Genomic DNA, 19,995 nt, shown 5'->3' with positions numbered 1-19,995 from the left:
ATTGCTTTATTCTTGAGCTTAAGGTGCCTTCTGATTATTGCAGGAATTAATACTCATTTGCATTTACAGGTAGAGCAATAATAACCTAGTGGTTTGAAAATGTACCTATTCTAAGTTCTCATTTTTAAGTTAAATATAGATTAAGATAGTCTAACCACACTGCCGAGAGAGTGGATCTCACCACAAAAAGGAAATGGTAATTATATGACCCTAATAGAGGTGTTAGCTAATGCTGTAGTAGTAATCATCATTTTGCAATATGTAAGCATGTCTAATCAAAACGTTGTACACCTTAAACTTACACAATATTATATGTCAATTATATCTTAAGGAAGCGAGAAAAAAAAAGATATATGGTCAGCACTGAGGTTTTAGGAACCGTAATTAATAGAAATTTGTAAAGGCAACATAGTTTAATTCTTTTCCAAAAAGGACTCTTTCATAATATATATTGAACAGAAACATTATGAAATTGAATTTTAAATTTTGGAAATTGCAAAACTTGGGCTTAAAATGTGACAACAGTGAGATTTTAGCTACTGCAAGAGCTAAATCTTGGACCTCTAAAATACCATGATGAGCAGTCTAGGTTATGTTTTTAATAACTAAAAGGCAGTTAAAAGACGCCGTGTTGGATTCTGCTCAGTTATAAATTATGCTAATCAACATGGAGTGACCTACCAAATGTTAATTTTTATATTGTAAAATAAGACTAACGAGATTTTCAAAGAAAACCAGGTTGACAAAATAGTCTGATACTTTCATAGTAATTAATAGTATACAACAAAAACAAGACTAATTAATAACATACTTGACATATTTTAAAGATACACTTTAAAAAGCATTTTTAAATGTCTAAATACATTTTTCAGGACTTTTTATATTCTCTAATTCTTTCTGTTGGCCCCCTGCAAACTTATTAGTCTGAATTACTGAGTCTTTATAGTAATCAGGCTTCTCTTTATGAAATTATTTTTTAAGGTACATTTTGAAATTTTTACTTATTTAGAAAGGATAAACAATTAAAACTTAAGGTATCATAAAGTGATCACTAACTTTGAAGATTGCTAAACATATTATCTTAAGAACTCCAGTATAAGGAACAACTCTTAACTACACTGTTGCCTAAAGACTCTTAATTCTTCTTGTTTGTTTGGGGTTATGATTAATTGCTGTATAATCTGTATTTTATGTTTCCAGTTATTGAAAAATCACTGATGTTTAGACTATTTAGAACTAAGATTTAAGAAGACAATTACATCTTACATTTTCATCCTGTTTTCAGCTTCACAAACCTTAAAATTAATATTCAGATTTTAGGTAAATAAAAGATAATTCTCTAATTTTTGGTGATTCTTTTTAATTTTTTTAAATTTTATTTATTTTTTACAGAGACAGAGAGTGAGTCAGAGAGGGATAGACAGGGACAGACAGACAGGAACGGAGAGAGATGAGAAGCAGCAATCATTAGTTTTTCATTGCGCGTTGCAACACCTTAGTTGTTCATTGACTGCTTTCTCATACATGCCTTGACTGTGGGCCTTCAGCAGACCGAGTAACCCCTTGCTGGAGCCAGTGACCTTGGGTTCAAGCTGGTGGGCTCTTGCTCAAACCAGATGAGCCCATGCTCAAGCTGGCGACCTCAGAGTCTCGAACCTGGGTCCTCCGCATCCCAGTCCCATGCTCTATCCACTGCGCCACCGCCTGGTCAGGCTGAAATTTTTTAACTATAGGATACTTTATGGGACAGAATCAGAAGTACAGGTTTGGGTCTCCAACAGTAATGGTATATAGTAAAAGAACAGTGTGATTGGAATTGAGACAAACCACTATTTGAAACTCATTTTCAGGGAGCAATAAAAATAAAATTTATATATATTACTGAATATAAAAATTCTTGAACCTATAAAGATAATCAAGAAAAAGAAATCAAAACCAAACCAAAATTCATCAGCAAACACAAAGCAGCTCATTTGTTATATAGAAAGGTGACCAATTTCTCAGAAAACTGGAAATTTTCTATAAGACAGCCCCCCTTGTCTCTTTACAATATCAATGTCATGGGATAATGGTGTGGATGAGTTGGTTATGTTAAATGAAATCTAGCAACATGAAAAACAAATGCAGCCTGACCAGGCGGTGGCGCAGTGGATAGAGCGTCGGACTGGGATGCGGAGGACCCAGTTTGAGACCCTGAGGTCGCCAACTTGAGTGCAGGCTCATCTGGTTTGAGCAAAAGCTCACCAGCTTGGATCCAAGGTCACTGGCTCCAGCAAGGGGTTACTCGGTCTGCTGAGGGCCCACAGTCAAGGCATGTATGAGAAAGCAATCAATGAACAACTAAGGTGTCACAATGAAAAACTAATGATTGATGCTTCTCATCTCTTCATTCCTGCCTGTCTGTCTCTGTCTATCCCTCTCTCTGTCTCTGTAAAAAAACAAAAAAAACCAACAAAACAAAACAGAAAAAACAAATGCAGTTGTGATTCTTGATTGGATTCTGGTTTGGGAAAAAAAAACTATATAAAACATTTAAGCAACAGTTAGAGAAGTTTAATTAGGACCTAAGACTAGATAATATTAAGAAATTATGGGTTTTGTTAGGTGCAGTACTTAAATAGGAGAATTTTTTAGGTACATGGTGTAACATTTAGGGGTGAAATGTCATGATGTCTGTAATTTAATTTGAAATGGTGCAACAAAAATATTCAGAGAGAGAAGCAATTGCAAAATGTTAGCAGTAACTGAAACTAGGACCGTTCATTGTAATGCTTTTCCTCCTTTCATGTATGTTTGAAATTCTCAGTAATGGAAAATTGAAATGGAAAGAATCTAATAGCCTCTTATGTATGAAGAATGTGTGAATTTAGACAAGTTTTCAAAGGTCTCTGAGCTCTTTTTTCCTTACTGCAAAAAGGATTTAATCTCTAATTCACTGTGTGGTTGTATGGGTTGAAAGTGATATATTTCCAATGCTTTGCACCATGGTAACATCTAATGAGTATTCAGTAAAGGCTCTGATTCCTACCTTTCTCTATCAAAGCTGTCTTAAATCTAATAGTAGCTCCAAGTTGTAAATCTATGATAAAAACTGAACTATTAGGTAATCTTCAGTTCTTTAGAAGCCAACCAGTTCTAATTAGGTCATTTTCTGTTAAAATTGTCTAAACAGACAATTGAATCAAATAATTGATTTTTGAAACAGGAGTAACATACTGTTCATTGCTTATGAATTTAGCCAGGATTCTTTAAAGAGAAGTATCCAGCTGGTAAGGACATGGTAAGAAGGTATAGTTGTACATCAGTAATAGTGCTTTAACACGATGGATCAGGAGGAGCCTTACAAATACAGCCTTGCACCAAGTAGAACACGACTTCTGAGATTCGTTCCTATGGAAATGGTCTCTAAATCTGGAGGGAAAATGTTATGTGCTAAGATGTTTATTCCTGTATTCCTTGAGGGGGGAGCTTTTAAATATAAGGAAATTAAAGCCATGTTCTTAACTTCATACCTAAAAGGGTATTATCTTCATGTAGAAACAGGTTTCATACATCATGTGGATAGAATATAAAAAGCTAATTCACAGCCCTGGCCGGTTGGCTCAGTGGTAGAGCGTCGGCCTGGCATGTGAAAGTCCTGGGTTCGATTCCCGGCCAGGGCACACAGGAGAGGCACCCATCTGCTTTTCCACCCCTCCCCCTCTCCTTCCTCTCTGTCTCTCTCTTCCCCTCCCGCAGCCAAGGCTCCATTGGAGCAAAGATGGCCCGGGCGCTGGGGATGGCTCCATGGCCTCTGCCTCAGACGCTAGAATGGCTCTGGTAGCAACAGAGCGATGCCCCGGATGGGCAGAGCATCGCCCCCTGGTGGGCATGCCAGATGGATCCCGGTCGGGCGCATGCGGGAGTCTGTTCTACTGCCTCCCCGTTTCCAGCTTCAGAAAAATACAAAAAAAAAAAAGCAGCTAATTCACAAAAGAAGCACAAACATGAAAAGATAGTCTATCTCAATGGTTGAAAAAGGGCAGTGGTTTTTTTTCTCCATCAGAGTGGTAAAAATGACGTGATAGTATCAATAATTGGGAAAGGTGTCCAAGAGACTATTGTCAGGTGCCATTAGTGAGAATGTAAATTGGTGCAACATTGCTCAGGACAATTTGGCAAAATGTATCAAAACTTACAACAGGCACATCTGCACCAAACAAGTCCAGGGATTGGACTTTATTATAAAGAAATATGAGTAAGTGCACAAAGCTACGTGTACAAGAATGTTTATAATAATAAAAAGTGGTCATCAGCTATAATTATGCACAAATTAATTGTGACTATCCATATGCTAAAATACTCTTTGCTATAAAAACAACATTTTGTCCAAATGCCTAATGGCTTGATATCATGATCATGTGACAGATTTATGCCCAGGCCAAAGCTAAATATCACCCTTGTGAAATGAGCTTTTGGCGTACAAGAATAAATCTGAAATTTAATTTAACCCTGACCAGGCAATGGTGCAGTGTATCGATAGAGTGTCAGGCTGGGACACGGAGGACCCAGGTTCAAAACCCTGAGGTTGCCAGCTTGAGCATGGGTTCACCAGCTTGTGTGAAGGGTCACTGGCTTGAGTGTGGGATCACAGACATGACCCCATGGTCACTGGCTGGAACCCAGAGGTGGCTGGCTTGAGCCCAAGGTCGCTGGCTTGAACAAGGGGTCACTCGCTCTGCTGTAGCCCCCTGGTCAAGACACATATGAGAAAGCAATCAAGGAACAACTAAGGAGACTAAGGAGCTGCAATGAAGAATTGATGCTTCTCATCTCTCTCCCTTCCTGTCTGTCCCTATCTGTCCCTCTCTCTGTCTATCTCTCTGTCTCTGTCACACACACACAAAAATTTTAATTTAAAAACTATTATTATACTTCTTATACTATTAATCATTTTCTTAGTTCCTATTTACATGTTTGACACGGTTTTTTTCTAGATCAGTCCTGTTTTATTGTTCTACATGTAACACACGATAAAGAGATGCTCATTTTTACCGGGGCAGGTAGAGACGTGTTTTTTGCATCTCATTTTTCCCGTGCACTTTATTTTTTCCTTTGTATTCATTATATTTTTATCATGTTCAGATAGGAGAGCATGGATGTTATTGCATACACATGTGTAATTCTTCTCACATGTGTGTAATTCTTCTCATGAAATTTTAAGGTGACAAAGCTGTTCTCTTTTTAAATTACCACAAAATGTGAAGAGTGAACATTTTGCTGAAATATTCATGGCTTAAGTGGAATTATGTGATAAAAAGTAGCATAAAGTTCTTTAAAGATTATTTTATCTTGTTAAAGTATACTTTTCAAAAAATATAAATTCATAACTCAGGAACTATAAAATGGACACACGTAAGAGACTTTAATTAACTCAGTTGATATCAAAACTGGTAAAAGTATATGTCCAGTTCAAAGAGCATTTAAGAAGTAGAGTATTTACAGATAATTTAACAAAGAAATGTTAGGTAAGATTCTGAGTTCAATTTAAAGAAAAAAAACAAAACTGGCTTATGTTCAACAGATCATAATCTTAAGGATTATCTCTTTTGCCAGACAGAAATTATTTGCATTTCTATGAAACAAAACCTCACAAGTTAACAAGTAAATGTCCCTGAGATCTTTAATGAATAGCCCACAGTGAGATGCACTAACTCTACCTTCCCACGGGCCTTGAGTGGAAATACCCTTACATGGCACTGGGGTGACACATCCCACCTTTTTATGTTACTCCCCAAATCTCCGATCATTTTCTTGACAGTTGTGGATGTTTGTGGCACTAATGAATTCTGCAAGGACATACTCTCTTTAAGCAAAATAATTAAAAATGCAAAAATGATGCAAGGCAGAGTAGAAATGAAAATGTTTATAGAAATTCAAAGAACCTAGAAGAACAAAAATGTAGTGAAGAACAAAGTTGGAGGGTGTACATTACTTGATTTCAAGTGTTGTTACAAAGCATCAGTAATCACGATACTGTTTATGTCAGTTTCCTTATTTTAACTTTATAATTGTTTTGCATATAAAATTATTTACTATTGGAACATTTTACTCTTGCACAGTAAAGACATTATATTTATACTTCAGCTGACCGATATCAACTGAACGTCAGTATATTTCTCTATAAAGTGACTAAAGGATCCATACTATAAGTAAGGGAATGAAGAAGATTACATGACAGGTGTTTGGTGTTATTAACCTTTTAATTTTTGCATATACAGACATACTTAACAATTCTGAAATGATGCACATCAAAGTGTACATCATTTGGGTTTTTTGTTTTTTGTTTTTTTGCAGGTATCTTTGGGTTTTTAAGTTAATGGGTAAATTTCATTTTCTTCCGTGCACCTTTATGATCAGTCTGAGATTTTTTTTTTTTTACCTGAAAGCAGACGAAGACACATTATCCATTGTGCCACTGGCCCACCCAGTCTGACATATTTTTACAATGAATTCAAACCCTTTTATTATCAGAAAGGTAACAATGCTATTTTGATCTGGAAGGAAGAATGAAAGCTTCATTTTGTTCTTTAATAAAACGTCAGCTCTGCCTAGCTGCTGTGTGTTTGTAACGCTGTGCTTTTTGTCCGTTTTCTAGGAGTGAAGCTCAGTAGCCTTCTTGGTAAAAAGGGAAACTTGGAAAAACTCCAGAGCTACTGGGAAGTTGGATTTTTTCTGGGGGCCAGTGTTCTGGCCAATGACCACTTGAGAGTCATTCAAGCATCTGAAAAGCTTTTTAAACTGAAGACACCAGCGTGGTAATCAACTGTTATGTGTTTATGCAATTGTTTTTTATAAACAGCTCCTCCCACGTCTTTCCAAATTGTTGTATTTGTTGAACTGACAGATTATTTTATTTGCTTTGAAAATGAACTGCAGAATCTAGAGGGAGGAAGTGATGTCCATAAGTAAAACGTGTTGAATATAGGTCTGATGACTTTAGACATAGGTGACGTGTGACGCTGCTGGCTTAGCCTTCCTCTCACATTGACCACCCACTAACCCAGTGCTACCCACATAAATTGTGCGGAAGCCTCAGACATCACACCTACATGTCTAGTCAGCAGATTTACAGTTTCCATCTCAGTCTCCCAGGTCCCTGCTCCAAACACATGCCCTTTGTTTTTTTTACGACCTAGTCTCAGTTTTGGAATTATTATTTTTTTACTTAGGTTTACTGACACATTTGGGTGTTTTCTATATATGTGTGTTTTTCTAATTTCAAATTGTTCTTGGCATGCACCCAAGTGTCATCATTATGTATGTGGTAGCTGGAGAGATGAAAACAAGATTCCTTCTGCATTTAGGACTTTTGGAAAACGGTACTGGTTTTATTATGCATCACATGTGATGAGTGACCATTAGCTAGAAGGACTTTTGAGATTAACAGTGACACTGAGAAAGGCTTAGAGCTGCTCAGAGCCCAGGCCACTGGCTTGCTTTCCTCAGAGGAAACAGCTGAGGTGAGGAGAAAACCACCCGGGCCGGTCCTCATAGCTTCCTGAAGGATTACCTCCTTTCCAGCATCACTCCCACTGTGATCTTTCTGACCTTTCCCCTGCACTGAAATCCTTAAATCAATATATTTATAGTTCAATGGCACCTCACAGCCGAAGGGGTAAAGTTTGTCTCCTTCGCTTGGCAAGCAAGGTTTGCCCTTAGCCGTTCCAGTGTGAGCTTTTGTCACACCCCCTAGTGACACTGCTCTCCGTTCATGCTGAGCATGCCGCACTGTGGCTTCGCACCCTTGTGTCTCAGCAACTGCTGAGAATGCTCCTTCCAGCACCCTTCTCCACCTGGGGAACCTCACAGATCACATCTGCTCAAAATCCGACCCTGACCTATAGCCCTTCCCACATCCAGATAGAAGTTCATGGATATCAGTGCATACACATGTGATTGTTTTATCTCGTGAAATTGTCTTTTATGTTTCTAATATCAATAGGTTATCTCTCTATTGATATTGACAGCACTTTTGTTAGTCGTATCTGTATAGTTGTAGCTGCATCGATAAAGGTCATGTGATGCTGTAATACCCTTCACCCTCTGTCTCCTCAGTGCTGGGTACGACCTGAGAACAGGCCGTGTTGTCAGTAGTGTGTTTACAGTGGGCTTTCAGCAAATGCTGTCAAATGCACGAACCAGTAAATGCGTGCGTTAAATGCAGCCAACCTTCTTTCTTTTTTTTTTTTTTTTTATTTATTCATTTTAGAGAGGAGAGGGAGAGAGAAGAGACAGAGAGAGAGAAGGGGGGAGGAGCTGGAAGCATCAACTCCCATATGTGCCTTGACCAGGCAAGCCCAGGGTTTTGAACCGGCGACCTCAGCATTTCCAGGTCGATGCTTTATCCACTGCGCCACCACAGGTCACCCAACCTTCTTTCTTAATGCTAACTGTTCTGATGGTAGAGGAGGTCGACACTGCAGCATAGGTACAGCCCTGGCTGGATAGCCTGGTTGATTATAGCGTCACCCCAAAGCACAAAAGTTGCTGTTTCGATTCTTGGTCAGGGCACATACAGGAACAGATCCTGCCTCCCTCTCCCCCTCCCTCCTTCTCTAAGATCAATAAATAAAAATATTTTAAAAATTAAAAAAAAAGAAAGAAAAACACAGGTACAGAGTGACTTGGTTTTAAGTCTCCTGGCTTCTGTTGACAAGAAAACGGACATTATTTTATGCAGTAGTAGTAACCATGAATTTCCATAACTTAATTCTAGCTTTCGTGTTTATAGTTTCAGGTTTAGCTGGCATACTCATTTTCTCATATCACTATCTGGCTTCTTATTTTTGCTAACTCTTTTCTTCAAGGCACCAGCTGTCATCAGATTTGCGGATATTTGTATAATGTATAAAACTGAGTTGCTTCAGGCAAAATAATGATCTCTTATGAAGGGTCTATTTAGAAAATCTTTCTTAAGGAAGTGTATTTTAAAGCAAATGCATTAATCCTTAAATAGAAATATAGGCATTATTTTTAAAGTCATGCTTTAAGTAGATGTATCACCCCATCCAAGCTGCTTAAACCTGCTAAGCCTTAGTTTTCTCATCTTTAAAATGGGTATGAACCAGCCTGCTATACTGAATTTTTGTGAGATATATGTGAGATAACATGGAAAGTCCATGACATGTAAGAAACTATAAATATTGTTAGGTGAATCTGAATGTGTAATTTTTAAAGCCATATTTACATTTACAGAGTAAGACCAGGATACAGGGGAATAGCTTCTAAATTTGCCTTTTATGTGTTTTATATCTTAATGTTTAGGTACCTCAAGTCTATTGTAGAGACAATTCTGATATATAAGCATTTTGTGAAACTGACTACAGAGCAGCCTGTGGCCCTACAGGAACTTGTGGACTTCTGGATGGATTTCCTGGTCGAGGCCACAAAGACAGATGTTACGGTAGTTAGGTTTCCAGTGAGTACTCTTCACTTAACTCTTTTTTTTTTTTTTAGTTCTTTTTTGTTTCTTTTATTTAAAGTATATCTTGCATTGTGATTATAACTGTTCTATATGCTGATTTTCATGCCCTGAAACAAGTCATATGCTTAATACATTTATTTTCTGCACATGGGTTTGCTTTAGCTTACTGTTTAAAATAACTTCTCAAACTCAGAGAAATGAGATATGTCTTTATGTTTTGCCATGAAGATTTCTTTTCATAAGTTGTAAAGTATACTTCTTTAAGAAAATACTGCCTCTGAGTCGAGACATCTCTTCAGACCAGACAGATGGGTACTTTTAATTCAGGCTACAGTTCTGTTGACATTGTCTATCAGTGCCAGTGGCCGTTATTATGGTGTTGTAAAGGGCCAGGCTCACCTGCATTGTTATTCTGTCCCCAGCACTCATTACCCACGTTGAGTCAGAGTTAGATGTGGTATCCACAGTCACTCTTTACGTGGGAAATGATGACTTGTACGTTTTGGCATGTAACTCATTCTGGCTAGTCTCTATCAGACTGTAGATAAATACATGTCTAAATGTATAATACACGCCTTAGAAAGTACATTGTTCGTCTTCTCAGTTGGTGCCCTCCCCGTCCGGGTAGCTCCCGGAATGCCCCTGAAACGTGCAGCTTTAGCATCCGGTGCAAGAATTACTGGCCACTCACTGTGGGCAAAGAGCTCTTCCCACAGCTAAGGGATTCCAGAAGTCTCTCTGAGCTCTTAGTCTCAGTCTCCCATACCGAGAGGTGGTGAGAGGTGGTGACAGCTCTCAGTTCTCTTCACAAAGTCTTGTGTTCTCGTTCCTGTTGGTAGTGTCCCCGGTTTGATTTAACTGAGTCCATGGCTGGCATGGATAGGCTCCCTTTACTATTGCTTCCAGATGAAGCTGTAAATGCAGCAGAATCTTGATTTGAGTTGAAAAGCCTTTTGAGCTAACCCACTTTACTTTATTTCCAAGCCTGTGTTATTTGTAGCTGGGAAAATACTTATCTCCGTGTGGGCTGGCAACTTGCCTTGAGCTGGCGGTCAGGAACGTGGCACTGAGAGAAGACGGCACGGACCTGAAATATTTGATTGACTGTTGACTTGATCGAGTAAAAATATTAGCTACAAGAGGAAACTACTCCTGGCCCTGGCCGGTTGGCTCAGTGGTAGAGCGTCGGCCTGGCGTGCTGAAGTCTTGGGTTCGATTCCCCGCCAGGGCACACAGGAGAAGCGCCCATCTGCTTCTCCACCCGTCCCCCTCTCCTTCCTCTCTGTCTCTCTCTTCCCCTCCCGCAGCCGAGGCTCCATTGGAGCAAAGATGGCCCGGGCGCTGGAGATGGCTCCTTGGCCTCTGCCCCAGGCGCTAGAGTGGCTCTGGTCGCAACAGAGCGACGCCCCGGAGGGGCAGAGCATCGCCCCCTGGTGGGCAGAGCGTCGCCCCTGGTGGGCGTGCCGGGTGGATCCCAGTCGGGTGCATGCGGGAGTCTGTCTGACTGTCTCTCCCTGTTTCCAGCTTCAGAAAAATACAGGGGGAAAAAAAAAAGAGGAAACTACTCCTAATAGCTATTCTGAGCTGATTTGCATTAGCTTCATATGAATTGACCTGTCATATTGTGAATGTAAAAAACTAAAAACAGAAAATGTGATGAGAGAATTTAGCAGAATATAGGTCTATAGTCCAAGTAAGAGAGGCTCTCTTAAACAAGAAAGGGACCTGTGAGCCCAAAAGGCAAATATTGACTAATCTGATTTTATTAAAAATTCTAATTTTTGTTCAGTAAAAAGCACCATTGAACATGGCAAATGCTAGACAGGGAGAGAACATTTTATAGTAATGCTGTAAAAATGATCTATTTGCTAAGAGTGCAAAAATCCCCAACCAACTCCTAATTTATAGACAGAAGAGAAAGAAAATGGGCAAATCATGTGAAGAGAAAAACTGAGTAGTCAAAAAAGGAAGTTAAAATGAGAGACCATTCTACCTATGTCATTTAGCATGTGTGCAAATATGCCTGTAGGATAAATTCCCGGACGCAGAGTTGTCTCACTGTGCCGTGTGGCCCTCCACGGGGAGCATGTCATTGGACATCCCCACCATCAACATATGAGCCTACTTTCCCAAAGTGTCCCCAAAACGTGTATTATCAGAGTACTTTTGCTCAACATACAGACGGAAAATGGGCTATTGGGGTAGTTTTAATTAGTGTTTCTCTTATTACATGTGAGGTTGTACATATGATTAAGTTCATGTGTTTAAAAGACTACTCAGTAATTTAAAGGAAAAAAAGGACTTGTTGCCACCATTTAAAGATAAAGAGTTGGACTTTTAGTGGTAGCTGTGATAGAGTAAGTGGTATTAGTATTGCTACAAATACCTATAAAATCTGGACAGAATATATACAAAACAACTCTTTGGAGGCAGGAAACAGCAATTATCACAGCATGGCTGTCCTTTGAGGGGAGGTCCTTGAGTTGAGTCCCACCTTCGCCCAGTAGTTTTCCCCTGGGTTCCTGTTCCTGGCTGCACCCAAGGCGTGGAGCCCTGGGAGGGAGTGGCGTTCTCACTGGGCAGAGCGGCAGGTGTCAGTGTTTGGGGCTCTAGGGCAGCTGGAATATGAGGGGCGGGCACTTGGAAACAGGGGAGCCTTGAGTGAAACCCAGGATTGTGCCTGACTATTTCAGATAGTGAACAAGAAGTAAGCACTTTGTGAATGAACACAAGTACAGACCCCAGCCTTTGACTAAAATTGGGTTTTAGATGGGACCTCTGCGGCTTAAATAAACCTTATCAATGTAAAGTCCCTCGCTATTTAGGAGGTTATGACCAGAAGTGGCAGAGAGTATCTTTTGGAAGGCTGGAAGAAGATACTCCAGAGGTTAAACCATGCAGGGATAAGATTATGGGCTTTGGCCAAGCCAGGGTGATGAGACCTTGGTGAACACCCCAAGCTCTTAGTGGAAAATACAAATTCATGCCCCAGGAGTAAGGGCAAAGCTAAAACAGACCCAGCCCAACAAAACCAGAAGAAAACTAAGCCTTGATAGAATTAAGGTGATACATTGATCATTTCACTGCTAACTAGGAAACAAAAATCTCTGGAAAGAATGAATTCAAAGCATCTGCAGTGTAATTCAGACATAATCAAAGATTGCTAGACATGCTAAGAAGCAGGAAAAAATGACTGGTAATGAAGAATTAAGATAGCCAGTAGAGGCAGACCCAGGGGTGATTCACGTACTGGAGATACCAGATAAGGACCTCAAATAACATAACTATTATGTTAAAGAAGAGGAAAAATAGACAAAATGGATGGAAAGCTAGAGGGTTGCAGCTGAAAAAGTTTATTTTTTAAAAAGTCGAGCAAAAAATCAAGATAATGCACATAAATCTCCAGACTTTCAACTGCTCAATTTTTTTTAATTAAATTTAAAGGGACTGTCCATTTGTGACTGCATATACCAAAAGCAATACTCTATGAGCTAACTAGCTGTTACCATTTAAGGTGTAGATTACAGTCCCATTTGTCCTGCTTCATTCACTACCTGTCCCACCAGGTCCAGTCCCTGCAGTCTGCTACCCATGTTCCACTGTGGAGAACAGCAAGCTGCTGGCACCTGTGGGACGTATCAGTCATTGTAACTTGTCTTGTCCTTAGAGTAGCATTTTCTGTGGCTCACACTTATGAAGGCTGCATGCAGTAGGTCTTGATTGGGGTGGTAACATTATCTTTTTGAAGCAGATCTTATTAAAACCAGAATGGCTTGTATTAGAATATACTGAATTTGTCTCCATTTATCTCACTATCGTATCCAATCTCATTCCTCCAAGAAAAGCCGTGACCCTGGGCAAACAGGAAGCAGATGAAAGTTCTCTGGGAAATGATTCGAATGGTTCCATCATTTATTATTATTATTTAGGTTCAGTTCAGTTTATTCTTTTTTTCTCACCTCTCTTGTGTCTAGATTTTCTTTCCTTCCTATATTAGAAAGGTGGCCGTAACCCATCACCTAAGGTCAGGCGAGAGGAGGTGGAAGGTGGTAATTCCAGTTAATGTCTACCTTTTATAGTTTATAGGCTTTGCTGTCTTTTGTTCTGCTTCAGATCCATGAAGTTAGCACTTGATTGCAGTGTTAACCAATGTAAAGGACTAGAAACTAAAAGCACGAATGTATACACTCCCAAGTGAGTTGAATCTGGATGGTTTTGTCAAATGACCTTTTTTTTTTTTTTGTCTTTTTTCAGCTTTTCTGTGACCTCCGAAATGCATGCTACAAACTCATATGTTGTCATTTCAAGGGCAAATCAAAGGGCTCAACAAACGTTAGACAAGGATAATTGCAACCACTGTTTATTCCCTATCGCAAGGCAGGAACACATGGTTCAGATTTTACCTGTTAGAAATATCTGAGACAACAGTAAACACGTAATTGAAGAAGACAGGAGAGAACCTGGTGCTGTGCCTTTCTACGGTTCAATGGTACACCCATGTGATTAGGAAACAGGTGTATTCTCGTCTGTCTGTGCAGTGACCTGGGTGCTGTTTTTAGATGGGAAACCTACCTTTTATTCCCTATTACTCATTTTAATTTTCCAAACACTGGGATACTCAGATTTGAGAGCACCATTTCTGCCAAGTTTAGATCAAAATTTTATTTTCATTATTAACCAGTACCACTTACCTCTCTATTAATGGGAATTTGGAGCTTGATTCACCTGGAATGTTCCTGCATCAGAATATGTTCCCCTCTGGGCTTTTCCTATGTGTTTATTGATGGTGTAGTCTATCTTTTTTTTTATATCTAGAGGCTGACCAATAATCCTTTATTCCTTAAAGTTTTTATAGTCAAGAGTAAAGAAAAGTTTTGTTTTTCTAATCCCCTTTCTCTAGTTCTCTGTACTTTATATAAATTTACTGTTATAAGTTTATCATAAAATAAATATGAGTGCATTGGGTTTGTGGTGTGTGGCTGAGTCAGCTTCTGACCCAGACTGCAGTGCAGGCCGTGCTCTAGTCTAGGTTATAACATACTGTGGGTTCCTTCTTGCCAGTCTTCTGAGGGTCCCCCACCCTGATTTGATAAACCTTGTTTGATGCAAGAGCAGTTCTAAAGGGCAGTTATCTTGAGTTTTAAGCAACGGAGCAGAAAGAACTATTCCAGTTTCTCTGACGGTTAAGCATTAGTTTTATAAAATTATATATATATATATATATATTTTTAACGTCTTACTTAAGTCTCCATAGGAAATTTGAGCGAGGCACATGCCCTTAAACATCAGTACAAAAATGCAGCACCTTTGAATTAAGTGCATGTGTAGTATTTTAGTGTTGTTTGCTCCTGAAATGGGATATTAATGATAACATCCGGCATCACGCAGCCCTTTGGTGGAGATTCTCAACTCACTTACCACATACCCCTCATGCGGCCCTGAAATGGGAGCAGCTTTGATTTTTCTCTTTCTCTTTCAAAAGGCTTAAAACATCATTAATGACTGGACCGCTTGTGTCGAAGGCAGTGTATTTTATTCCATACAGCTATTTCCGTTTCTTTGGTTTTTATATGAACTCTGGTCAGTAATAACCCAAATCATTCCTCAGCCCGTTTACATGGGTATGAAAACCGTACATCTTTCCCATCAGGTGTGGCAGCGGAAAACCTAAAGTATGTGACCTTCTGTGTATGGAATCTCTTCCTGTCCTTGTTCAAAATTATTGGTTTTACCATAGTTCTGTCTTTCTTTGACACAGTTATATTTATAGAAATAAAGTATCTATTGACCTAATAAGATAAAAGCTTTTTAAAAAGTACCATCAGTAGATTCCTTGCGGGTAGCCAAACCAATATATGGACTTAAAAAGTTAATTGCCAATTTCTTTAGCAAGAAAAGGTGATGTGCTGTTGAAGCTTATGATAATTGTATAATACTATAAAATATTCAGAGGATTCATAGAATGGCGACAGTCAGATGTTTAAATGGTTTTACTCCGGCGATGGTCCCTGAACCTCATTCAGTTATCAGCACCACATTGTTACGTCAGCTCTACAGGGTTTGACTCTTAAGTTACTAATATTAATTTTTTGTGTTTTAATTTTTCAAGGTATTAATATTAGAGCCAACCAAAATCTATCAACCTTCGTATCTGTCTATCAACAATGAAGTTGAGGAAAAGACCATATCTATTTGGCACGTGCTCCCTGATGACGAGGTAAATTGTGCAGGTATTACGGCGAGTGCATTACTGGTGAAGGACGGGACACCCTGCGGCATTTATATGTTCCGGCAGATACCTGTATTACATTAGCTAAGGAGACATAGCTTGACTGTGTCCTTATCCTGGCATGAATACATTCTGTAAGACAACATTTGTTAAACTTGGGTTATTGACTTCATTTAATAAAATATAATTGAGCCATTTGGGTTTCTATTATAGCTGGCATAGCATCCAGAGTGCACTTAAATTGGAAATTTCTGTGTTTTGCAAACTTATACTATAAATTAAGTAATGAACTGAAGAGCTAATACTTAAAATATCTGATTAAAGGACGCATGTCTTAATTCTAGGAAGCCTTTTGGAGTAATATATAGTTATCATTACATCTCGGCAGTTTGGTTATCTGCATAGCTGCTAAATCTCAGATTAGCCACTGGTTTTCAGAAGGATCTTAAACACTCTCATTTCAGCTCATAACAGTTGTTTGGATAACCCTTTCCACTTCTGTATTTCATCAATTTTAATGCATGTACAGATCATTTCACTGTTGTTTTTTTTTTTAAAAAAAGAAACTTTACAAGACCTGATTCTAGTCCACAAGATAAACCATAGAAATGAGAGCAGTCTTATGGCAAAGTAGTTTTGTAGGATTCTTTTCTAATTGCTTTCCAAAATACCCTTATAATTTTCCTGAAACATCTCTGCATTCAGTAAATGTTTAGTGAGCACGTACTCTGTGACAGGCACGACCAGGCTCTGTCAGGCACGGGGGAAACAGGTGTAGAAAGGAAGCGGAACTCCTGTCCTCATGGTGCTCGCCTTCTACTCAAGGAGGCAGTGAACAAACAAGTAAAATACGGAGGTATATTAAAGGATGAGAAGGGGAAGATAAAGCAAAAAAGAGAATCAGGAAGTATATTTGAGGGCATCGGGTTGCAATTTTTAGAAATACGGGCTTGGAGTCAACAGACTTGGGTTCAAATCCTATCACTGCCTCTGGGTACCATGGCTTCTCCATGCTGCCATGTTCTTATCTTTAGAATTAGATAATAACAATATCCACCTCAAAAGGATGTTGTGACTATTAAAAACACTAATGTAGGTCAAGTGCGTTGCACAGAGCCTGACATATAATAAATACTCAGTGTATTTTAACAATAATAGCGATAATAAAATCCCAACAGTACACATATGGGCTGAACCCTAATGCAGAAACCTCAGAATATAACCCGGTTTAGCTCTCCAGATGAGAGGCAGGGAGGGCAGCCGTCATGTGGGTGGCTGTCCGTATTATAGTAGGGAACTGTGATGTTGTGCTTAATAATAAGGAATGTATGTTTGATCCTAGTCCCCTTTTCTGGCACAGAGCTCCTAAAACTTCCTGAGTGCCGAGAGCCATAAAGGTGTCTTTTGCTATGTTAATGAGGTGACTTTTAGATGCAGGTAAGGAAAGACCTTATTGCTGGGTCGCCAAGCTTGTGATTAGAGGGATGGAACTCTCAGTCCCACCCTCTGACCTTGGGGAGAGGAGAGAGGCTGGAGCCTGAATCACCGCTGATGGCGAACGACTTAATCAGCCATGCCTATGTCCTGAAGCCTCTTGAAAGACCCGAGAGGACATGGTTCAGAGGGCTTCCTGGTTGAGGACCACGTGGCAATGTGGGCAGAGCGGCCGCCGGGAGAGGGCAGTTGGAGCGCTGTGCCCCGTCCCACACGCCCTGCCTTATTCATCTATTCCATCCTTTTATAGTAATCCAATAATCGAATCAATAAAATGTTTTTCTGAGTTCTGTGCTCTACTCTAGCCAATTCATCAAACCCAGGAAAGGAGCCGTTGGAAGTTCAGATCTGTAGCTGCCATGATGGCATTATTCCAAGTGCTGTTGTCCAGAAACAAAATTAGTAATAACTAGTGAAACTGTCAGTTTACATGTTGTTAACATTGTTTTCAAGTGGGCAGTGTTTTATTTACATTCCTTTAAAGTGTATGCATACACATTCTCACAAGCAGAATTAGTCACCCAGTTGAAACTATAAAAACAAAAGGAGATTAGGAGAGGTGAACACGATTCTCTGGGAGAGATTTTTTCAAAGGCTTGATTGGCAAGAGCAAGGTTATCCAAGGACACTTGGAAACAGAATGGAGCAAAAGGAATTAGCAATTAGCAAGGCCCCGGAATATGAGTGGAGAGCCAGATGTATTTGGAAGATAGAAAAAGAACAGAAAGTAAGCCAGAGATTTTTGGGAAATGAATACCGTTTCTAGCTTGTTGTCATTTTTTCTTTCTGGAAGTTCTTCATTCAATAAAGTTAGCCTTGTATTGATTTTTGTATGTTTTGTGACAATTGTAGAGACAATTTTTATATTATGCTAAGAAATAAATATATTGGGCTATATATAAGTAAGTGCGTTAGAAAAGGTTAAAGATTTTGCTGTGAATTGTCTTTTTTTTTTTACCATCTTTTGATCAAGAAGAGTTTCTGCATTTGTATTGTCCTCATTCCGTTTTATCTTTAGTGCTGAAAATTCTCCTTGTTCAAAAAGTGTAAGCTTTGTTAAATTGGTTTCCATTTTGAATTTGCTGTTTTCTTAGCAAACCTGAGTTTTATTCATAGTATATTTATTACCACTGCCATTTTCTCTATTTTTAAAAATAGAAGAGGTACAATTGGAATGAGGACAAGCAATAAAAATAAGATAACTTTGGCCTGACTAGTGGTGGCACAGTGGATAGAGCATCTTCCTGGGACACTGAAGTCACAGGTTTGCAACCACGAGGTCACTGGCTTGAGCATGGGCTCATCTGGATTGAGCACAGGCTTACCAGCTTGAGTGTGAGGTTGTCAGCTTGAGCATGGGATCATCGATGTGATCCCATGGTTGCTGGCTAGAAGACCAGGGCGTCTGGCTTGAGCCCAAGGTCTCTGGCTTGATCAAAGGGTCACTGGCTTGGCTGGTGCCCTCAGGCCAAGGCATATGAAAAGCAATCAATGAACAACTAAAGTGCCGCAAGTACAAGTTGATTCTTCTCATCTCCCTTCCTGTCTCTCTCTCTCTCTCAAAAAGAAATAAAGGTCACTTTTATTATTACTGTTAGTTGAAAGCAACTGTAATAACTATAATTAAATAACAGATAAGCAACAGGTTTAATACATCTTATGTTAAACAGGAAATGGATTGTTTTTGTTATCTGAATGTTTAAAAATTTTTTCCTAATAGCAAAATAACAGAATGTTACTTTTCATCGGTCATATTTATTTCTTGACTCATGTCCTCTCTTGATGTTTTCCTTCTAAATGTGGAACAAACAGTTAATGTGAGCTAATATCTACTTCATTTTGCAACTTTCAAGATTTTAATATCATTACACCAATTCCCAGAGAGTTCAGGGACTCTGAGAGACTGTTACTCTATATTCAGGGGCAAAATTAACTGAAATCCCAACCTTTTAACTATTCTCCCTCTGTTCAATAGACGGTTACTGTTTAAAGTAAGTTAGTATTTGAAGAAAGTCTGCATGGGCGCATGAAAGAACAACTGAGGGACAGAGAAGTTATTTGCAAGATATTTTAAATGGTTGTTATTTAGAATGCCCCTCTTTTTAGGTTTGACAGGTAAACACTCCTAACTTCTCAGGCAAAGGTAGCAGGCACCAGGGACCCAGTGGAGTACTGAGTGCTGACGTCACTCCAGCTCCAGCCCACGGCCACTCGGGGAAGACTCCGGAAATTCATGTGGGCAGTATGTTTACCCCTGACTCTAGATTTTGATGATACGATGTTCTCATCCCTCAAGGATGCTTTTAGCTACAAAACGCCCAACTAAGAGTGGCTTAAATAAGGAAGTGTTATCTTATATTACGAGAAGTTCTGAGGTGGATTCCTTCTGGGGGTGAGTGAACTCAGTGGCTTGACAGTGTCAGAATTCTGAGTTGGCTTCTCCATATGCCCCTAGTTTTTCACTCCTGGTCTTTAAGAATATCTCCTAGCATCGCTTCACATGGACCAGGTTCAGAGTAGGAGGGTCAGGCCCTTTCTCTTATACAGAAAGTTGCATCACATGACCATGCCTACAACAGTCACCAGCAAGGGAAATGAACTTACCATGGCTGATTTAGGCTAATCAATTTCACCATCCCTGAGCCCGAACCTGAACAAAATTCATTTTTTGTTAGCAAAAGAAGGGAGAGAAGGGCCGTAGCCTAGGGAACCAACAGTGCCTGCCACATTATAACTCCTGCCACCCTAGCTTAATATTCACTACCAGTTCTTGTTCTTGTCCTAGCTGGGGCATGGGGTCTGAGGT

At 39.4% G+C, this 19,995-nt stretch overlaps 1 protein-coding gene across 2 annotated transcripts in view; it reads left to right on the top strand.

Moving 5' to 3' along the window:
* The window catches only part of MAP3K5 (mitogen-activated protein kinase kinase kinase 5), a 194,020-nt gene that overhangs the window by 97,176 nt on the left and 76,849 nt on the right, over nucleotides 1-19,995 (top strand). For both annotated transcript variants that reach the window (XM_066248130.1, XM_066248129.1), the window contains exons 9-11: nucleotides 6,638-6,797; nucleotides 9,307-9,460; nucleotides 15,576-15,683. In XM_066248130.1, coding sequence (XP_066104227.1) covers nucleotides 6,638-6,797; nucleotides 9,307-9,460; nucleotides 15,576-15,683 — 422 coding nt within the window. The remainder of the gene's footprint in view (nucleotides 1-6,637; nucleotides 6,798-9,306; nucleotides 9,461-15,575; nucleotides 15,684-19,995) is intronic.

The sequence above is a fragment of the Saccopteryx bilineata genome, chromosome 12 (genome assembly GCF_036850765.1).
Source record: "Saccopteryx bilineata isolate mSacBil1 chromosome 12, mSacBil1_pri_phased_curated, whole genome shotgun sequence".
Lineage (NCBI taxonomy): Eukaryota > Metazoa > Chordata > Mammalia > Chiroptera > Emballonuridae > Saccopteryx > Saccopteryx bilineata.
This window is presented reverse-complemented; position numbering and strand designations above follow the sequence as displayed.